The 20,183-nt window shown below is 57.7% G+C and overlaps 3 protein-coding genes across 16 annotated transcripts in view; 1 reads left to right on the forward strand and 2 right to left on the reverse strand.

Annotated features, from left to right (window-relative positions):
• Positions 1–29: 29 nt before the first annotated feature.
• Positions 30–12,876, reverse strand: KDM5C (lysine demethylase 5C). Of its 2 annotated transcripts, none has more exons than XM_072627353.1 (25): positions 12,727–12,876; positions 11,746–11,823; positions 9,767–9,889; positions 9,456–9,626; positions 8,972–9,103; positions 8,677–8,800; positions 8,417–8,598; positions 8,076–8,234; positions 7,847–7,966; positions 7,589–7,747; positions 6,974–7,155; positions 6,714–6,876; positions 6,155–6,274; positions 5,865–6,059; positions 4,591–4,772; positions 4,264–4,388; positions 3,893–4,173; positions 3,404–3,762; positions 2,984–3,122; positions 2,669–2,848; positions 2,437–2,577; positions 1,681–2,271; positions 1,511–1,574; positions 1,227–1,426; positions 30–1,142 (listed from the first exon to the last, which is right to left on the reverse strand). In XM_072627353.1, the coding sequence occupies exons 1-25, from the start codon at positions 12,874–12,876 to the stop codon at positions 735–737; spliced, it is 4,728 nt and encodes a 1,575-aa protein (XP_072483454.1). In that variant the 3' UTR covers positions 30–734. The 2 variants fall into 2 exon arrangements, with proteins under 2 accessions (XP_072483454.1, XP_072483453.1); XM_072627352.1 differs by having other exon boundaries at positions 8,972–9,106.
• On the forward strand, positions 12,875–19,530 carry LOC140516409 (uncharacterized). 9 transcript variants are annotated; one of them, XR_011971349.1, is made up of 5 exons: positions 12,942–13,351; positions 13,618–14,055; positions 16,612–16,972; positions 18,019–18,195; positions 18,322–19,530. XR_011971349.1 is itself a non-coding variant. In XM_072627363.1 (2 exons), the coding sequence occupies exons 1-2, from the start codon at positions 12,875–12,877 to the stop codon at positions 13,624–13,626; spliced, it is 486 nt and encodes a 161-aa protein (XP_072483464.1). In that variant the 3' UTR covers positions 13,627–14,340. The 9 variants fall into 9 exon arrangements, 1 of the variants encoding a protein (XP_072483464.1); XR_011971351.1 differs by having other exon boundaries at positions 18,024–18,199; XR_011971346.1 differs by lacking the exon at positions 13,618–14,055 and having other exon boundaries at positions 12,875–13,351; positions 18,019–18,199.
• Positions 13,871–20,183, reverse strand: part of IQSEC2 (IQ motif and Sec7 domain ArfGEF 2) — a 34,594-nt gene continuing 28,281 nt past the window's right edge. For 4 of the 5 annotated variants that reach the window (XM_072627351.1, XM_072627348.1, XM_072627347.1 and 1 more), the window contains 5 exons: positions 18,945–19,044; positions 18,653–18,814; positions 17,527–17,700; positions 17,031–17,080; positions 13,871–16,493 (listed from right to left, as the gene is read on the reverse strand). In XM_072627351.1, coding sequence (XP_072483452.1) covers positions 15,420–16,493; positions 17,031–17,080; positions 17,527–17,700; positions 18,653–18,814; positions 18,945–19,044 — 1,560 coding nt within the window. In that variant the 3' untranslated portion in view covers positions 13,871–15,419. The remainder of the gene's footprint in view (positions 16,494–17,030; positions 17,081–17,526; positions 17,701–18,652; positions 18,815–18,944; positions 19,045–20,183) is intronic. The other variant, XM_072627349.1, reaches the window with a different exon arrangement.

The following is a 20,183-nucleotide window of genomic DNA, read 5'->3' on the forward strand; positions in this document are numbered from 1 at the left end:
AGAGAAGGAAAGGCCAGGGCAGAGGCAACTTTCCAAAAACCATTGCTAAGTTTTATTTCTAACAAGAGGAAAATAATAAAATAAAATTAAAAGAGGCAACTGTGGGAACATCATGTTTCCTGTTGGTTTGCTTTGTTTTGTGGGGGAGGGGCAGTTCATTCCATTCCTCCTCCCAACCAATAGATGAGGTGGCGGCAGTGCCATCCCTTGTCCCCTTACAACATAATCTCAGGGTGTGGGGGAGGGGAAGGAGGGGATCAGAGGGCAGGCTGCTGAGGCCTGTGGGAGCAGCACCAAAGAAGCTTTCTTTCAAACCCCCTCAGTTTAATTAAAAAGATAACCATGAGGGTTTGCTCACCAAGGGCTAGTTCCCCCAGGCAGGGAGCAGAGGGTCAGTGGAAGCCTAGCCCAGAGGAGAAGGGGCCAATGGCCCAGGCCTGCTGGCCTCTGTCCTTCCCCACTCTTGGAATGGTGCTGGCTGGGGCCAGAGGAAGACGGGAGGGGGCAGACCACAGGCCTGCCCATCCGAGGAAATGAATGCTGGTAGGAGGCCGGCCCCCTGGGGGGGAGCAGGAGAGGAAGGCCCAAGACCCCTAGAGGTCAGCCCTGCCCCCCACCCATCCCCAGACTGGCAGGTTGCAACCCGAAGTTCTCTCTCCCTCTTCCAAGTGGGGGGATGGGGACCAGCAGGTGGGAGGGGACACGGGACTGTGCACATGTCCAGCTCCAAACGGTCACAACTGTTGTTCAGAGGGACAGGGGGAGGTGGGAGGGGGGCAGCCGGCAGAGGGCCCACCTGCCTGGCTCCCAGGTCTCCCCTCTGGCCTATTCTGGCTCAGGGGAGGGCTGGAACTCTGCAGGCCGTTGCCACCACCAGGGGGAAGGGCGTCGTCCCCAGCTCTGCTCCCCTCAGCTTCCCCTTCCTCTTCTTCTTCCTCCTCCAGCATCTCCTCCACCTCGGTGGTCACTGGGCCCCGTGCCCTCTTTGGCTCCAGCTCCTCTCTAGTCACATCGGTGCACTCGCTGCTGCCGGCACACTCACCACCAGCGCACTCCCCACCAGTGCGCTCCCCCTTCCGCCGCCGCCGCTTCTCTGGAGCCCGGCTCCGCCCACGAGTGCCCTGCCTCTCAGCCTTCTCCAGCTGAGGATGTGACAAGCAGTGGGGGTGGGTTGGTGGCTTCGGGAGACCCCGCTCCTCTAAGCTCCCCAGCCCTGTGAACCTCACCTCAATCAGTGTGCGGAGCCGGCTCAGATCTGGGGGGCGGCCAGCCTGCAACAGCTGCCAGATGCTGTGGTTCTCGTCCAAGGTCACCTCGAGCAGATCCCCCTCCATCATGAGCTCCTCCAGGGGGCCACGGGCTGCCTCAGGCAGCTCAAGCACAGGGCCTTCCAGCCGGGGCAGCATTAATGCCAGCAGCTCCAGGTCTGCAGAGATGGCAAGGCAAAAGCTCGGCTTCCCCGGGCCCCCACCCCAACTCCCTCTTGCCACCCAAGCCCAGAGAGCCCTACCTGAGCTGCCCCCAGGGCTGGTCTTCTCGCCACTTTTCACATCATCTCCATTCTCCAAAGACAACTGAGGCCAACGAGGAGCAAAGGGACAAGGTAGGAGGGAGAGAAAAGTGAGCAAGCCAAGGCCTCCCCTTGGCTCCCTACCCCAGGGGCACAGCACAGGGCCTCACCTGAAGCTCATTGCTGCTACCTCTGCTCTCCCTGAGTGGGGGTGGGGCCAGGCTGCCAGGTTGGGGGCGAGGGGTGGCCGAGGACCGGTACAGTCGCTGCCGGAGCTCAGCTAGACGACTCAGCAGCGCTGACACGTCCCTGGAAGCCAGGGCCCTGCGGGCCCTGCCCTGCCAGCCAATGGCCCGCTCAGTCAGACACTGCAAGGCCTCTCCCTCAGGCAGTCGAACTGGCAGCTTCTGCAGAGCCACCAGGAGGGCCAAGATGGTTTCCAGGCGAGGTCGGCGGGAGCGCATGCAGAGCGGGCAGAGGAATTTAGTGTCCCATTCCCACCAGGCCAGGGGCCGGAGCCCACTGAGGCGCGGGGCCGACACACAGCAACCATGGAACCAGTCCCTACACAGGTCACACTGCAAGGCCCCCTCGCCCACTGGCGCCTGCCCACACACACAGGATGGGGCCTCCGGTGAGGGCACAGCTGAGGGGGGCCCAGTGAGTTTGGGAGCCGATGGACAGGGCTTGGCTGCATTGGCACGGCGCAGATGTAAGATGCCCTCTTTCTCTTTCTGTTCGCCCTCCTTGAAGGCCAGGATCTGGGCCCCAGGGAAAGAGATGGATGGCCCTTCAGGAGGCTGAGCCAGCCCTTCTGTCCATCCCAACCCGTCCCATCTTCTGGGCCACAGGGAATCAAGAGGAATAGCTGGAGGACTGACACAGGTGCCCTGCGCCCCACCCCCACCCCCAGCTCCCCTCCTCACCACAGAGCCCGGGTCTCTGAGGTCCTGGGCAGACAAGCCCAGAAGCTCAGTGTCTGATCTGTAGAGGCCCTGTTCCTTCTCTCTCTTCCATCGGTCCCTCTTCATGCTCTCCGAGCCAGCATCTGCACATGGACACAGCACCTGGGCGGGGGGAGGCAAGGGCAAAAAGTAAAGTGAGGCCCACCAGGTGGGTAGCAGGCTGGGAGGAAGAAGAGCCCAGGGCCTGCCTCACCTCGAGCAGGGTGTAGCAGGAGTTCTTCTTGAGGAAGGTCTTGGAAGCTTTCTCCCGCCAGGAGTGGGCCATGAGTACCTGCAACTCCAGCTGCCTTAGCTCCTCCAGGCCCACAGGCAGGTCCCGGCCCACAGCCACCAGCCCCTCCAAGTCATCCAGGCATGGGTAGTGATCGCCATTCTGAGGAGGAAGAGAGGGAAGCCCAAGCCCTTGTTGGACCCCCTTGCCACCACAGGGTCAAAGTGCTGCCTTCCTGACCCATCTCCCTACATAGCAGGCCAAGGGGTGTGGGGGGGGGTTCCCAAAGAGCCTCACCTGGATCTCATCCACGTCCGCAATCCAAGCTCGGGCTTTGCCAAGGGCCTCCTTCAGGGCCAGGATATTGGGCAGGTGGACAGGGAGGTTTTCAGCTTCTCGGATTATGGCCTCAAGGGTGGCAGGAGGATGTTTTTGCCTGGCATGGAAAGGTGAGTTGTGGAGGTGGCTCCCTCTCAAAAGAAGGCCTGGGGTTCCTGGCGCACAGGGGCTGGGGGAGGCAGCAAGTGCCTGATCTGGAAGCTGGGAGAGACCTGCAGCCCAGAACAAAGTGAGCAGGAACTTGGAAAGGCTAGGGGAGACCAGGAGGTGGTTGAGGGAGCACTGGACCCCCAGAACCATGGGCCCTCTCCCTGCAGTGCTCAGTAGGGCCGAGTGGCACAAAGGGTAATCGGGGAAGGCTGGGGGGCAAGGGAGCACCTGGCCTCGAGACAGAGATGGGCCTTCTCCTCCCAACGCTCAGCAATGGCCAGCAGCTCCTGCAGTTCGGCCCGGGCTTTATCCACAGCAGGGCTGGGTGCCACATCAGCCCCAGAAGCCAGCAGCCCCCGCATGACAGCCAAAGTACCCCGCTGGGCAGGGGGCGCCAGGGCCCTCTTCACCTCATCCAGCCAATGGGCCTGCTGCACCTGTAGCTTAAGCTGCTCGGCCTCGGGCACCCCCACACCCAGGCGATGAGCCTGTTCCAGCAGGCCTGGTAGGTGGCCCAGGCTGGCTGGCAAGGAGGCCAGAGCTGTTTGAGCCTGGGCCTGGAAAGCCTCCACCTGCTCCAAGATGTCCTAGGTTTGGAAAGGAAGGGGAGAGGGGAGGGAGAAGGGAGGGGCTGACTCCCCAGCCAGGCCTGCCCCCCTCCCCCCAGCTGTCCTCAGGTCCAGCCCCAAGGCCCACCCAGGAGGGCTCCCTTCTCACCTTGACTTCCCCAATCTGGTGCATGGCACAAGGTAAGCTGCTCATCTCCTCAATGAACTCCCGGAGCTCCTCCAAGGTCAACTGGGGGGGCAGCACCCTGGGGACCCAGCGTTCCCCACTGGGCTCCACGCCCCCCGGCTCCCGGCTGCTGACCAGCCTCAAGGCCCGAGAGATGCAGGCCTCAGCCTGACGCAGGCAGTCCTTCAGTCGCTGCAGGAGCTCACTGTGGGGGAAGCGGCGCTCCCGGGCCTCAGACTCCAGAGCCCTGAGCTCCTCCAGGCCTGAGGAGAGTGCCAGTCTGTGAGCTCCTAGCTCCCAACCAAAGCCACCTCCCCCCCCCCCACCCCCACCCCCAGCTGCCATCCACTTACTGCGCTTCCGCCCATCCTCCAATTCCAGGGCGGTGCGCACTTGGCTGGCCCAGGTATCGAAGGACTCAGCCCGCACTTTGAGCTTATGCAGCATGGCAGGTAACTCATCCAGTGTGTATCGGTATCTGAGGGAAGAATGTGGCCAGAGCTGGGCATCCCATCCTGGGCTGGTTCTCTGGCCAGGAATTCCCTCCTCCTTCCCCAGCCCCGCCTCTGCTGAAAGACTTTAGCCAGCCTTCCCCTCACCCTGACCCTGCTCCACTACACTGCAGGCAGTTTCTGTGGATGCTCTCTCCACTGTCTCCCTGAACCCACCAGCCCACTGACCTCAGATACTGCTTGCTGGTAGGGCATTTGCAGAGGTCATCAATGTGGGAGAGGCAGACAAGCCCATCAGGGCAGTCATAACAGGCCAACGCGGATAGGAAGCACGTCGTCTTACACTTGGCACACTGACGCTCATCATCGGGGAGCAGTTCAAAGGCCTCCCGCTCTGCCTCTGTGATGCCCTGTGCGCACATGGGAGTGGAGGTGTCATAGGGCGCTCAGCTCCCAGGGTCTCACATGTTCTCAGTGAGAAGCAGAGAACATATGTGGAAAACTTGCAGCAAGGCTTCAGGAAAGAATTGGGACCCACGGTGGACAGACCAAGAATGGAAGTGGGGGGAGGGGGAGGGGGGCAGGAGCTTCACAGAGCAAAGTTGCTGAGGCCCACCCTGAATTTCGCTTGCTGCCAAGGCCCAGTGAGGTCAAGAGAAAGTGTTGTTGAACCAAACCAAGCCATGCACAGAACAGATCCTCCCTAGGCCCAGGTGCTCAGGGTGAATCCCACCGACCTTGACACATGTATTATAAAGGATGTAGAAGATGGAAGGAAGCTGAAGGCAGGGCCCTCCAAGACTTACAGGGCAGAGGATAGAAAAGGAGAAGCCCCAGCCCTCCCCTATTCAGCACCAACACGGGCAAGGGGGCTGGACAGGTTGGTGCAGAAGCAAGGCCAAGCATGGCCCCCTCCACAGAACACCAGCAACAAGGGACCAGGCAATCTCTCATAATGTCACTTATTTGGGTCTGACTTCTGCTGTCAAATGTGGGGGCATCTGTCCTTTCAGCCCCTGGCTGTCAGGGGCAGGTGACTCCACTGCCTGACACTGGGCTGAAGCCCACACAGCACTCCCACCCTGAACTCGCCCAGGGTCTCAGACCCCTTGCTTTAGAGACCCAACATTTGCACCTGCTCTCAGAGCTTGTAAATCCAGCTGCAGGCCGGAGATCTCCCCCACCTCTGAGCTTACAGACCCTTGTAAACTTCCAAAATGACACAGTGAGGTTAACATTTGTTACCACAGCGAGATGCCACCCATCCACCCCCACTCCCAAACTTCACAAACTCAAGGTAAGCTTCTCCTTTCCCTACAGGTGGGCCCTGGGCCTCCCCCGCTGGATGGCCATGGACCAAAACCTCACTTGGAGTCAGAAGGTGGGGACCTGTGTCTAGTAGGCAGATTCTTGGCCTACGGGCTCACCCCAGTCTCCTGGATATTCTCAAGGTCTCCTCCAAGATTCCCTGCTCAACCAAGCCACCACCCCCTAGTTGTCACCTTCTCAAGCAGAGCCTTTCGTAGTCGGCGCTCCTCCTGTACCATGATGAACATTTCCTTGTGCACTGCTGCAGCCAGGTTCAAATCCAGCTTCTCAGGGCAGGCTGCCATCTTGCAAATGAGCTCTTCGTGGGAGAAGACACAGTAGCGCCGGAGCCGCCGATAGTGCTCAATACACTGACGCCCTGCAGGCAGCTAGAGAAGGGGGAGGGTGAGCCTAGTTTGGGCCAACTCCCCACCCTGCCATGCCCATCCCACCCTCCTTGGAGCAGCCCCAGGCCCCAGCCTACCCAGTCAGCAGTGCAGAAGTTGACTGCCTCGGCAAAGTTGTAGCCCTGGTTGAAGCCGCTGTGGTAGGCTCGGGGAAATGTGATGACAAATTCTCCTGCGCACTGGTTGGTACGGACAACCTGAGGACAGACTCATGGAGGCAAACACTCAGATTCTGGAAGGTGAGCCCAGCCCTAGCCTCATGGAGCTGCCTTCCTGGACCCCAGAGTGGCAGGGCCAGAAGGGCCAACTGACCACAGAGGAATGGGGCTGGAGATATCTGGGTTCAGAGAAACTCAGGCAGAAGGCATCCTAAGGATGGTTCAGCTTTCCCTTGGCTTCCCTGGAGGCCGGCAAGGATGGGAGTTTACCAAGAAGGCTCTTCCAAGAAGCTCAAGGGAGGAAGTAAGGGGAAGACTGCTCTTGGTGAGTGGCATAGGCCAGCAGCTGGGCCCTAAAGGGAAGCGTTCCTACCCTCGACCCCCACGGAAAAAAGGGCAGAAAAGATGGTCCAAGATGACCAACTCGGGATGGAGCCCAGGCACAGGGGAGACATGGGGAGGAAGAAGGGGCACTGACCGGCACACCATGCGCCATGAGCGTGTTGGGGTTCATGAGTGTGACCAGCTGATGGAGAAGGTCGGGCTGGCTGTCAAAAAGCTCAGGCGTCAGCTTTTTCATCACCTCCTCCAGGTGCTCGGCTGCGAATGACGGGACACCGTACCACGTCTTAGGCTCTCCCCTGCCCACAGGGTAGAAGGTGGTCAAGGGCAGGGCACAGGCACTCAGGGACAGCCTGGCCCTCCCTGAGCAACCCTGCTGGGTGCCTGCCTGCTCACCAATGGAGGTAGTTAATGGAGTAGCTCCAGTGATCCTCAATGTGCCAGCAGAAGGCTGAGAAGACCATGCCCACATATAGCCAGGGCACCTTCATGCCAGAGATGTCAGCATTGATGTGGCACAAGACCGACTGTTCCAGGACGGGCATGACGTTGAGGTTCCAACCACTGGCCGCGTACTCCTGGAGTGGGCCAGAGATGGGCTAAGCCCCAGGGCCTCCCCAACTAGAGGGTCCCAGAGGCTTTACTGTGGGCCTCTGGGCTGGCCTCCCTTCCTTCCCCAACCCTCCAAACTCTAAGGGATCCAGCCTCACAGATGGTATGACAGTGGAAAGCTTCAGAAAGCCCTGAGACAAAAGGAATGCATGCGGCTTCCCCATTTTTTCCAGAGGCTTCAAGATGAATCAGTTTGTGTTGGAGTACATGTACCCGCTAGGTAGGTGGCAAGAAGCCAGAATGTGCCCCCAGGGCCTTCTTGACTCCCTGGGAGCAATCCCAGCCTGGCAGCACTTGAAAGAAAATGGCCGCCAGCTGGGAGGGGGAGAAGCCCAGTCTGGGTCAAGGGAGGAAGAAACAGTGAGCACAGTGCAAGTGGACCCAGCCCCTGACCCGCACCTCCTCCTCAGGGGACAGGCGCCTTGTGCTGTCACTAATGGGAAAGCCACTGCCAAACTCCTTGGAGTGGATGTCTGCCCCATACTCCACGGTCACATCCTCCTCAATGCTGTTCACGAGGCGCCAGAACTCCTTTTCCACTAGCTCTGTGGGTACCATCTGGGGGCACAAAGTGGGGCATGTGTGTGTGCGCTGATTCTGGCCTTTGAGCCTTGTGCCCAGAAACAGCCCAGGACCCACCCAGCCCAAGGCACGTACATGCACAGGCATGTTGAAGTAGTCAGCCTTGAAGGAGTCAGCCATCTCACCAAAGCTCTGCAGCGTGTATTCCCGTGTGGCTTGCTCAAAGCCAAAGGCCTCTGGAGGGCGTTTACATTCCTACAAAGCAAGGCACAGCCATAGGCTGTGTGGCTTGGGGGCGAGGATGGCAGAACCAATGGCAAAGGGCCCAGCCTTCCTACCTCCCCTCCTGCGTGGAGCACCTTACCGCCATGACACACTTAGGGCAGCGCCAGATGCCCTTAGGGATCTCTGGGAGGGGAGGCAGGAGGCAAAAGATGTGGTAGTTGTCATCACAGCCATCACACAGCAGGAGCTTGTCATCCTCATCCCCTCGGGTACACATCCGGCACACATAGGACTCAATCTAGTCATACGGAGGGAGGGCTCACCACTAGGCCAGGCCTCAACATCCCCAATTCCCTCAGTCCTTGCCAACCTGGATCATTCATCCTCTGCCTGAACTCCCTTTTGCTCATTAGGCATACGTCTAGCACGGCCCCCCTCCTTCTTAGTGTGACCCCAGGGCTGGGGGATGCTCTTCCTTACAAACTGGGCATTGCTATGGCTCCTCCTCAGACGCATGGTCATCTTGGTGCAGGGCTCGGGGCTGTGGCTCAGCTCCTCTTTGCCATCCATGAAGGCTTTAGGGGAAGCTGGCTCCAGCTTTGGCTCGGTGCCCACCTCTTCTTTCACCACCACTGTTGGGGGGCATTCAGGGCCATCCTTATCTGTGGAGGACAGTGAGTCAGCAGGTCCCAACAGCAGCAGGCTCCCCACTCCCAAGGTAGGTCCTGATGGCCTCTCACCCTTCTTTCGAAGACTCTTGTCCTTGGCCATGAGGCCCAGCCCCATCATCTTAGGGCCGGCCCCATAGATCTGCAGCTTCTTAAGCTCCGGGTTCTTCTCTATGTCCTCTTCAGTGGGTTCCGGCTGAGGCAGTGGAAGGAACGGATAGCAGAGGGAGACATATCATGTGAGAGAGGCAGGGAGAGGAAGGAGGGAGAGAGAGAGAAGGGAAAAGAGCAGGCAGACCCCTCCGGACAATGCCCAGGCCAGCAGCCCCAGTGGGCCGAGCCGCAGGTTGGCAGGGGTGGCACTCACATCAGGCTGCAGCCTCTTGGCCCGCCGTCCATAGCTATTGAACTTGGAGGGCTGCACCGACTGCCGCAGGGGGATACTGTGGGGCTTGTATTCCTTGTCTTTCTCTTCGCTATCAAATGGACGTGTGTTACACTGCTGGGGGAGACCAGGACCTTGGCATCAGTGACCAGCAGCAGCCCTTCTCCCCTTCATTCAGTTCCCTCAACACAATCAGAGTAGAGCCCAGCCTAACAGGCCAGGGAATGGTGAGAGTGGGGAGCCCCTGGGTGACACTGGACGAGGTAGGTCAGGAATGGCAAAGGCTCTGAGCTTGCCAAACCAGTTCCAGGATGGGTAGGTTTATACCAAGCTGAGGTGACTTCCCCACCCATTCCATCCTTTAAGAGCAGAGCCTAGCTTCGGCCCAATGAGATAACAGGAGGTTAGGGATGGGTGGGGTGTGTGTGGGTGTAGTTGTACTATGTGGACTCTCTCCCTCCCTTACCACCAGATTGGCTCCAGACTGGTACATCTCATAGGGGTAGACGATACGCTCATAGTGAGAGCGCAGCAGGGACCCAATGTTCTTGCCGGCTGGGTAGTTGAGACGCTGGGCCACACGAGCCCAGCGGCGGTCCTTGCTGATGGCTTCATAGCCCCCCTCCTCTACCACAATCTGGAAGTGAAAGTATGGAGGAAAGAGAAATCACAGGCACCCACAGACCCAGTGGAGCTGAATCCCCTCCCACCCCACCTGCCCACTATGTGCCCACCCATTTTCACACCCAGAGACCCAGGAGGAAGGATTGAGCCTACTTTGCTGAGGCTGTAGAGGTCCAAGATACGTCGCTCCACATTCGGGATCTTCAGGGAGGAGCCCTGGATCTCCCAGAACTTGGCAATCTGGTCCAAGTAATTGAGCTTCACTCTGGTCTGGGCCTGGAAAAGTGGGTTAGAGCCACATGTGACCCACCTGTCCTGACCTCCCATGGGCACATGTGCCAGCCTGTGGGCCACAAAGGCCACAGTGATATGGCCTCCTATTCCTAGGAAGCTGCTAACTAAGGAATCCTTGTGAGAAGTTCCCTGAGTCCTCCCCTCTGAGCATAGTGGCATTCACAGCATGCCCTTCTTGAACATGAATCAGAGCAAGGTGGCTAGAAGGTGCTGCCTGTGTTCCAGGAAGTACGAGGCTGATGTATATACTGCAGCACCACGTAGCTGAAGCGAGGGATAATGGCAAGGTGATGAGGGATTTGGGAATAGGGCTAGAAATGGGAAGTCAAGCATCTGCCCATCTGAATCGTTTCCCCTCCATCCTTGCCTGGGGTGCTCTACCCAAATACACTTCCATGGCCAAAAGCTGCCTTTTTTCCATTGAGTTTACCAGCTAGATTTCTTGCTCAAACACCAGGCCTTAAGCCCAAATTCACTCTGGAGCTCAGAGACTGGACGCCAGGTCCCCACCCTCCTAGCGCAGAGTGAATGTAAACACTAAATAGTGACTGCTTCTCTTTTACCCAGGAATCATGAGGCTCTTCCCCTCCCAGTTTGATTTTTTTTTTTTTATCAAAGGGGCTATGCCTAGAGTAACTATTTAAAGAAGCATATTCGTCGAATGGGTGTATCTCACTCAAAGTGAGAATGTGATAAGATCTTAGCCTGAAAGGGCCAGGGTCTCCCATTGAATCCTGGGCCATCTCCAGTCCTCCTGATGAATATCAGGCTAGTGGACCCAGATGGCTCAGGAGAAGAAAGTGAGGCTGGTAACCTTGCACAGCCCTTCCTCCCTCAAATCAAAGTCAACTGCAAGTCAAGTCATCATCTTGATGTCACGGTCCTCTTTGAGAACGAAGGACAAACACAACCTGTCAGTGAGCAGCAGCTCCTCTTCTCTCCTAGGACTGCCCATGTTGCTCTCTCTAACTCTCCCATCCTATATTAGCAACTGCCCCTACCCCTAAATGCGTCACCTCGTTTTTTTCTCAAAACATATTAAATGTACTAAAAAATATGTTGTAATCTAAATATTAAAGTTTGATGAAATTATATCAAATGGATTCTTCTCTTCTATGTTAAAAGCGATTCAACTTTAACACTTCCTCATGTACGCAAGACTAGGATGCCCTAAGCACCACCCATGCTAATTAACATAAACAGTCAATTACTGGAGATAAGAAAAGGAAAGAGATGCATGGAAAGCCAAAAAAGGAAAACCTCACTGGATATCATATTCAAATCACTTAAACAACAAAATCTCATTTGTCAAAAAAAGAAAAAAGAAAAAAAAGCACCACCCATTGAATACTACGAGAAGTTATTCACTGAAGGGACGTTATATCACTCAAAATGAGGCCCTGAAAAGGCTTTAGCTCCAAAGGGCCAGGGTCTCCCACTGCCTCCGGGGCCATCTCCACTCTACAGGACTTAGGAGAACCCCAATGCTGAACACCACCTATAGCTTGTTCTCTGAACCCGAGTTTTCTCAGCCAGAAAATGATCTGTGAGATTCACAGGTAGCTGTCAGAGTACCTCTATTTAACAGCACTAAGCTGTCCCTAGGTCTCCCTGGCCACCCCAAGAGGACGGGAGGAGCTGGTCCAGCAGCCCTGCCAGAACCATTAGAAACAAGGGCTAAAAGGCCAGGAGTCTACCAGATTCCCCCCCAAGCAAGCAGGCCTGTGCTGGGACAGCACCACAAGGCATTTACCATAAACCTAAATATGCACTGCCCAAGGCATCTAGGACCCTCCCTCTTTTTCTCTGCCTCCGCAGCCCTAACCCTTTCTTTTTACCTCCAGTTCATTCAGCCTCTGGATCCGGGGGGTGAACCTGAAGTTGTCCACTTCCACAGCAAAGGGAGGCTGCCAGTCCTGCAGGAAGACAAGGCCCAGGTTTAGCTGGGTATGGCCCACCACGGACAGGGGCAGAGACAGCCATGGGGCAAACCCAAGTCAGGGTTCACCCCATGCTGAAGAGAATACTTAAGGGTTGTGTCTGGGTACAGGTCAGACTGGGGAGCACTGGGCAGTCTGAGGGCCTGGAGGCAAGTCTCTGGAGAAGGCACCTTTGGGGAGAGGGGGGCATTGAGCGAGCTCACCCGTCAGGTAGGAGGCCCCTTCAATAAAGTCCAACCCCAACCCCAACCCAAAGTGCCGGCGACGCTCTAGCAGTACGATGAGTTGTTGCTTCTAAGGCTGGTTCCTGCTTCGCTGCCACACTACCCTTCTGAAAGTAAAATTAACAGGGGCCAAGACATGGGTGCGAGGCACTTCCCAGGTCACAGGGCCCGGGGGGCCCAGCATTCTACTTGCCAAGGTCAGCGGGTCACGGCTTTACATCTGGAAGAGCCTTCGTGTGACAGGTGAGGAAAGGCCCAGCCCTGCGCTCCGGGCCGCCCGCGGGGAGGGGGCCTGTGATGGCGCTGAGTGCGCCCCCGGAAGTGCCAACCCCAACTGGAGGGGCTTCCACCTGTGCCGCCCCCCCCCCCAAGGGCAAGGCGCTGCCTCGACCTCCCTTCCGGAACTTGTCAGGAGTCAGGAGAACTCCCCCCCCCAAGCCGGTTCCGGGGGCGCACGCGCACACGCAGGCCCCGGTCCCGGGGGAGGGGGGGGCCGAGGAGGGGCGCCACGCGCGCACGCGCACACCCCCGGACCTGGGCTCGGGCTGGGGCCTGGCCTAGGCCCTAGGCCCCAGGCCCGAGTAGGGGCCTAGCGCGCGCCGGCCCGGCCTAGCCCATCGACCTCAGGCCCGGCCCGGCCCGCCTCCCCGCTCACCGGCGGCGGCCGGATCTTGCAGATGCCCGACTTCTCGGCGATGGGCCGGATCTTGGCGATGTAGCCCAGAGGGTCCCTGAACTCGGCCCAGCTTGGCTCGAAGACGGGGCACTCGGGCGGGGGCACGAAGTCCTCGGGCCCGGCCTCCATGGCGGACGCGGACGCGGACGCGGGGGAGGACGCGGACGCCGACGCCGCCGCCGCCGCCGCCAATGCGGGCGCGGACCAGAACGAGGCCTGGCGTGCGCGCGTACGTGCGTACGTGCGCGCTACCCGGAGCGCCCCCGGGCCGCCACCGCCGCCGCCGCCGTTGTCGCCGCGCCGCCCCTGGTCCCGACCACTGCCGCCGCCGCCGCCGCCGCCGCCGACGACGACGCCGCGGCTCCTGACGCCGCCGCCGCCATCTTGGGTCGGGCCGTTCCCTTCTGAGCGGCGGAGAATCCCTCCGCCGCTCTGGCTCGCGGCCCCGACCGCGCCGACTGGCCCTATCGGGGCCTCGGCGGATTCCGGGGCAGGGGAAGCTGAGGGATTCGGAAGGGGCGGGGCCGTGAAGCGGCCGGCGGCTCGAGCTTGTATGGGGAGGAAAAAGTCCCTGAGGCGAGACGGCGGAAAGGTACTAGGAAAGGTAAACAAAAGCCGGATCTTCTTGAGCCTGTCGCTGGCCGTGCGCGTTTAAAGGCCGATCTGCGCAGGCGCACTGGAGGCACGAGGGCGGGAGATGGGAATGGGAGAGGCGGGGCCAGGACGGAAGAAAGGGGCGGAGTAAAGAGGGATGGATGGTTGTCTGGTGGGGCGGGGAAGAGGAGGAGGAGGGATCCCAGCGATAAAAGAAAGTGTTGCGCTCTAAAACTGGATCCTACAGTGACAGTGTGGCCCCTCCCCCCCATGCAGTGGCAGTAGGTGAGGCAGGAAACCTGGCCCGCCTCCCAGTGTCTCCTCTCCAGTTTGGGAAGGCTAATGCTGGACTGTGTCTGGACTGAAGAACGAGATGAAAGAAGGAAGGCCAGGCAACCAGCAAAATGACAAATGATGCAGTGATCCCAACGGGCACAGCCAGCACCTGGCACAGCAAACCTGGGCAAAAGTCAGGTCCCCGACAGTCCCGCCCACCCAGACCCAAGAAACACACAGGAGGCAAGATGCGCACAGGCCAAAGACAGGAGCATTTATAAGACATCAAATATACATTCTTATGTACAACAAAGAGAACCAGACCCAACCAAGACAACAAGGCCCCTCCCTTGGGCTTGGGACCAGCACTTTTCCAGCCCCCCCATGCAGAGAAGGGGCTGGGCCCCTTGTCCACTCCCTGTAGGCAACTGGGGCCAGGTAGGCAGGGAAAAATGGTGAGGGCTGCAAGGACATGCGGGTAGGAAAGGAGAGAGAGGGCACACCGGGCACCGGGTTTTGTACCAAATAGACGAACATGGAGGAGGCAGCCGGGACTGAGGCCATCCAGGCTGAAAAGCGAAGGATTGTGATAGCTCCCCTGACTGAGCCTGGGCCTGGAACTTGCCTTTTCTCCCTTTCTGCCTTAGCCTGGCCTGCCCAGTCTTGCCCAGCCTGTAGGACTCAGACCTTGCTTCAGCCATCTCCCACCTCAACCATCAACACACACCCACACACACATACTCTCCCACCTTGCTCCCCAACACATACACCACACCCACCCACTCACTCTACTCTCCCAGGAGCTCGCACGGGGTGGGGGGTGGGGGGGTCTCTGAGAGGCCCTGTTTCAACATGGGGGGGGGGAACTGCAGTTCCATTCCCCCCGCCCAGGGCTATAAAGTGCATCGGCTCATGGGGAGTGAAATAGTGGGGTTTAGTGTCTCTTCCTGATCGGCATAAATCAGGATTCCTACTCTGGGTGGGGAAGGAAAAGGCAGACCCAGAAGCGGAAGTACCAGGAGGTCAGCCCAGCTCCAAGCCAGTAGCTCTTACCTTTTGCCAAGTGTATGTGGGGGGGGGGGGGGGGGGGGGAGGGAGAGTTAGGAGGGTGCTTCAGAAGGAGAAGGGGAGTAGGGCCAGACCCTAAACTCCTATGGCCCGAGGGATGGCCAGGCTTCCTGGGGGCACCCGAGGAAGAGTCCAACATTCTCCAGTAGTAAAGTCTAGAAGTCTAGACCATACCCCCCCAGTTTACACACTCTCCAGACCCGGATGAGTCTCTCTAAAAGCCCTAAATAGAACTTGGCTAAAACCCTCCCATGACTGCTCAGGCACTGCAAGGACCCAGGGATTGAAGACTGGTCCCTCCCACATCTCTTGCTCAGAAATTGGGTAGTTTGGGGGGAGCCCTGAGACCCTGAGGAGAACTCTGAGAAATGTGGATCCCAGGTAAAGATCCTAGGTGGATGCCAGATTGATTTAGATCCATCTAGGTGAACCTTCTTGTTTTACAGGAGAAACTGAGCCTCATAGCGGGGGGGCGGGACAGGACACTGAAGATTGTAGACTAGAAATCTGGCAGTAACCCCCTCATTTTACAAAGGAACTAAGACCATGGAGGGAAAGTGTGGGTTCACCCAACAGCCCCTAGGAATGGGACCAGGGATGGGGTCAGTTGGTGGCCACATCTCTCGTGTTCTCTGTACACGGATATATATATGTATATTTTTTTTTTCCACGAAGGGCAGGCAGAGAGTGTCCTAGGAGGATCCAAGGCCAACCCAGAAGGTTCTGCTTACAATTCAAACGACAGTGCTGATCCTACTTGCTGGCTTGGGCTTGGGGTTCCCATGACCATGGGGGTGGCCATGACTGTGGCTATGTGGTGGCGGGTGGGGAGAGGTGGGTGGTGCAGGCGAATGTGGGGTAAGTGGGGTATGGGGTGAGGGTGGAGGAAGTGGTGGGTATGAAGGGTGGGGTGGTATCACAGGGGAGTGAGGTGACAGTGGTGACTGAGGTGGGTGCCCTGGGCCAGAGTGACCCCCACCACCACCTCCACTCCCATAGGGCCCTCCAGGTGCTGAGCGAGACATCATTGGTGGGGGGTGCCCACCAAAGATAAAGTGCTTGGGGCCCTGTTTGGATGCACTGGCCACATGGTGCACTCCAGGTGGTGGTGGACCTGGTGGGGGGTATGCATGGTGGACCAGCCCATGGTGTGGGGCTGGACTATAGAGGGGCAGGGGTGAAGTGGGTTGGTGCAATGGGTATCGGCCCCCCATGGAGGCTGCCCCAGCTGCTCCTCGTTTGGCTCGGCCCCCAGCCCGGCCAAGTGTAAAGTGCTGAGGCCCGTGCCCACCTAGAAAGTGACGGTGTGGCCCCACAGGTGGTGCTGAGGCAGGTGGTGGTGGGATAGTGCCCACCTGGGGTAGAGGGGCTGGCTGAGGTGGGGGTGGGGGTGGGGCAGGCTGTGGGTGGTAGGGTGGGGGAGGTGGGGCTGGTCCCCCGGGCACATGGCAATACTGGGCATGGAGCGCCTGAAGCTTGGAAGGACCGTCAGCATGTATGTGGTGTGGGGCTGGGGCTGGGGTTGGCGGTGGGTGGTGGGGTGCTGTGGCTGCAGGGGGGTGGTGGTGGTGGTGGTGGTGGTGATGGTGGTGGTGAGAGGAGGAGGCAGAGGAGGAGGAGGCAGATGTAGGCCCTGGAGGGGTCTGGAAGGGGCCTTTGCCCCTTCTACTGCCGAACAGTGAGCCCAGAAAAGAGGATGAGTTGGATGCGGGGCGCTGTGGTGCCTTATACTCCTCAGGTGGCGTTGGCGCTGGAGGCAGGGGTGGAGGCATCCGCTGGTGCGGGCGCGGGCTGCTAATAATAGAGCCCTGGCAGGATGGGGGACACCAGGAAGTAGGGAAAGGAGGAGGGGAGAGGGAGAGGGGATCAGGCCCAGCTGGCCTCCCCACTCACGCTCCCATCTGACCTCCCTTTTTCTCATTTCAGCCTTCTTTCTATGGACTCATCAATCACTGGCTTCCAGAGTGGGGAGAGACACGAGGAAACAGGCTCAGTGTCTTCCTGCACCTCCCGATTTTCTCAACTGCAGCCACCACCTCCCCCTTTCCCTTATGCTAGCCCTCCTTCTCCTTCCTCTCCTCCTCTGTCTCCTCCAGGAAGACCCCCCCCCCCCCCCCCAACCCCATCACTTGGACATCACCAGAATCACTTCCCTGGAAAATTGGAGCAGAAAGAGAGAATGGGAAAGAAGGACAGACGGACAGACAGAAGGAGCAGAGACAGAGAGGTCTCATGTCTCGCCATTGTTCCTCCTCGGAAGGGGCAGCTAAGGGTCGGACAGGCACAGGTGGGCAGGCACTTGGCCCCATGCAGATGGGGGGGGGGGGTCAGGCCACCCCACTTACTTCGATGGTGCTGTCCAATGATCCCACGCTGTTACGTCGCCCCCGCTTCCCTGTGCCCGCAAGCAACGAGGGTCAGGGTAGGGCTTCGCACAACTGGAACCCAGGGCCACCCCTGAAGGATCATCTCCTCCCCCTTGGGCTCCCCTCCCTTCTTCTACCCCTCCCTTCTAGGAGGCATATGGAGACAGCAGAGGAAAAGGAGAGAGGCAAGAGGAGGTAGAGAGGACAGGAGACGAAGCGAGAGAGCACGTGGCCCATCCTGGGTCCCTTGCTTTGCCCCCTCACTCCCTGTACTGTTCTGGCTGCTAAGCTTAATTTCCGTCAAACCTTCTGTGGGCCTGGCTCTGGCTCTAGGCACCTAGATAGCATGGGACCCTCGGCCCTAGGCCTGGGTCAGAGGAGCAGGGGAGAAGAACAGGGGAGGAGGAGAGATAGCCCAGATGAGGAGGAGGGGATTCCTTCCCCCTTCCCTGCCCTGAGGAGGGGCAATCCTGACCTGCATCAGAGAGGTCGCGTAGGGAGCTGCTAAGGGCACTCCGCTTCAGGCCGTCACCAAGGCCATACGTGTCCTCCAGGCTGGACCGAGGCAGTGTGCCGTTCACTGCATCCTTGGAGCCAGTGGGCTGGGAGGTGTTGGGGCGCATCACCCCCTTCTGCTTCTCTAGCTCCGCTGTGTATATAAGAGCAGGCCTCTTCATTAATAACCTTGGACCTTCCCTCAGTCTCCAGGTCCCCTGAGGGCTGCCCTCCCTGAAGCCTTAACTGTCCCAAAGATGGGGGAAACAGGTCTCTATCCAAGTAGGGGGGTGAGGCCTGGGCCGGAATCTCTTAGACACAGAATTACAAATTTCAAGACGGTCAGACTTGTGGGCTCTGTGTCTTTCTTTCTCCGTGCATTCTTTCTCCCAATCGCTAGATGCCTTAGATACTTCAACCCAAACACCTGAAGCCTTTGAAACTTTGACAAATTCATCTTTGACTTGCTTAGCGCAGAACTCTTTCCACTCCACTCCAAGGCTAAGATCAGGGCGCCAATCCGGCTCTGCCACACTGAACAAGAGACTGTGCCTCAGCTGCCTGAGAATATGACTTAGACTCCTGACCTCTGGGATCCTGTAAGGGAAGAGCCTTCTGACTCTTCAGACACCTGAGACTTACTCCCCAGGCAGGTAGACTGTATGGCTGCTGTCCCAAGGCCCAACCTGGCTAAGTTTAGAGAGATTCATCACGTATTTGCCTACAGGAGGCATTTTTTAGCCCAAACACTAATCTCTCTCTCTCTCTCTTCCAGACTCAGAGTAAAGAGATCACATCAGTGATTCCTCCTGCTCCAGGAAAGCAGGTTTTAAAAGTGATTCAGCATCTATGATTTGAATCTGCTCTGCTCTCTAAACCCTAAAATTGAAGCACTTTCCCCTCAGAACCCAAGGAGGAAAAGGAGGGGGAGGAGACCTTCAAGCTGAGCTTGGCTCAACTTGGCCCAGTTTACCTCCTGCCCTGTTCAGGACCTTCCTTGCCAACTATTTGAAGGTACAGATGCGAGAACTCCATCAATGGCTGCATATAAGCTCGAGGCTGGCTAGCCCCCTGAAGGGTCAGACTTGGGGGGGGGGGTCACTCACATTCCACACGGTATTTCTCCATCTCTTGGACTTCAGCTATGGACTCTCGGAGGTCAGACGTGAAGCGCAGCCGGTCTTGGAGGCTGGGTGCATTGAATGTGATGAGCACCTTCCGCTCCCCGCCTGGCACTGCAGACAGCAGTTTGATGCCAAACTGGTAATCTGTCGGGTGCCAAGGAAAAGAAGGGACATGGGCATCATCAGGGTAGAAAGAGCCTCCAAGCTCAGCCTTTCCATCCTGGGCTGGATCTTTGCCCTGTCCCCTCCAAAGATCCTTCAGCGTAGGACTCACATGAATTCTGGAAGAGCTGTAGGTGCATTTCAACAAGGGGAAAAGACTGGCGGAAACTGTAAGTCACCAGGATCTTCTTCTTCTGGAAAATTTTGGTGACCTGTGGTGTAGAACAGAGCTATGGTAGTGATGGAGGGAGCTCACGGTCAGTGGCACCAAGTCACAAAAAATGCGAGAATGCCCATTGAAAGAGCTCCAAGCCTGGCTTCCTGTAGCCCTCCCGCTTGGCAAAGATGGTTCCGAAATCGAAAGGAGTCTGTTGGAGGAGCTGCAGGACGCTGGACACACTATGCTACCACGCTGGCACAAACTGGCTCCATTTAGCAAAAATGATACCAAGCAGCCTTGTTTGTGGAAGCCCAACACTGGAAACATGGCTACTTGGCTGGAGTATGGACTGTTGCTGCACAGCTTGGAATGAGGGCTGTGAGGGAGCCAGAGTAGAACGAGAGACTCTGATGCCACCCAAAGGTTGCTAATGGTGCTGTGGTCCTCCTGGGGCCAGCCTTCCTTGCTCCCCACTTCCCACAGGTATAGAATTGTACACGTGCTGCTGCTGCTGAACATGGTTGCTTTCTTTGTTGGACTTAGTTTGCTGTTTTGTTTGTTTGAGGGAAGATTCAGTGGGTTGCCAAGGGCATGTTGGTCACTTTTTTGATTGGTCCCAATTTGAGATTGAATGGGTGGAGTGGAAGGAGCTGCTGGTGTTCGAATGCTCCCTTAAAGCTCCAGTGCAGATCTGCTAGTTAACCTTCCTGACCTCGCCCTACCTGCTTGGGCCATGCAGGTCCTACCCCTAGTATGTGCATGTATGAAGCAGCCCCAGGGCTTCCTGATTCCAAGGCCATCCCTCCATCCATCCCCCACAGGGTGTGGGAATTTGTTCTTTTGGGTAAAACTACGTACTCAAGGGTTCTCTGACAAAAGAGGAAAAGAATCCCTGTCTTATACCACACTGCCTCTCATCAGGAGATGGGAGTATGAAAAGCAAAAGACATCCAGTGTTTTCTTAAATAAGAAAGGAAAAGAATCCAAACTGACAATCTCCATAAGACACCCCCCTCCTCCCCCAAAAGTTGGCTTCTGTAATCCATGGGTGTTAAATTTAAGGGAATCAAAAGTCTAGAAGGATACTTAGAAAATGAAAGGCTCACTGTCTGCCCCATCCTTGCCCAGATATGGAAAGGATTTGTCCAAGCAAGTCCACAACAGAACTCAACATATCTACCCCTCCCCACT

Source organism: Notamacropus eugenii, chromosome X (assembly GCF_028372415.1).
Source record: "Notamacropus eugenii isolate mMacEug1 chromosome X, mMacEug1.pri_v2, whole genome shotgun sequence".
Lineage (NCBI taxonomy): Eukaryota > Metazoa > Chordata > Mammalia > Diprotodontia > Macropodidae > Notamacropus > Notamacropus eugenii.

Coding starts and splice junctions, on each gene's coding strand:
- LOC140516409 (XM_072627363.1), top strand. CDS start 12,875: ATGGCGGACGCGGACGCGGACGCGGGGGAGGACGCGGACGCCGACGCC.
- KDM5C (XM_072627352.1), bottom strand. CDS start 12,876: ATGGAGGCCGGGCCCGAGGACTTCGTGCCCCCGCCCGAGTGCCCCGTC. Junction 4,389..4,590: donor ACCAGCAAGCAGTATCTGAG/GTCAGTGGGCTG, acceptor TTCTTCCCTCAG/ATACCGATACACACTGGATG. Junction 1,143..1,226: donor GGCTCCGCACACTGATTGAG/GTGAGGTTCACA, acceptor TCACATCCTCAG/CTGGAGAAGGCTGAGAGGCA.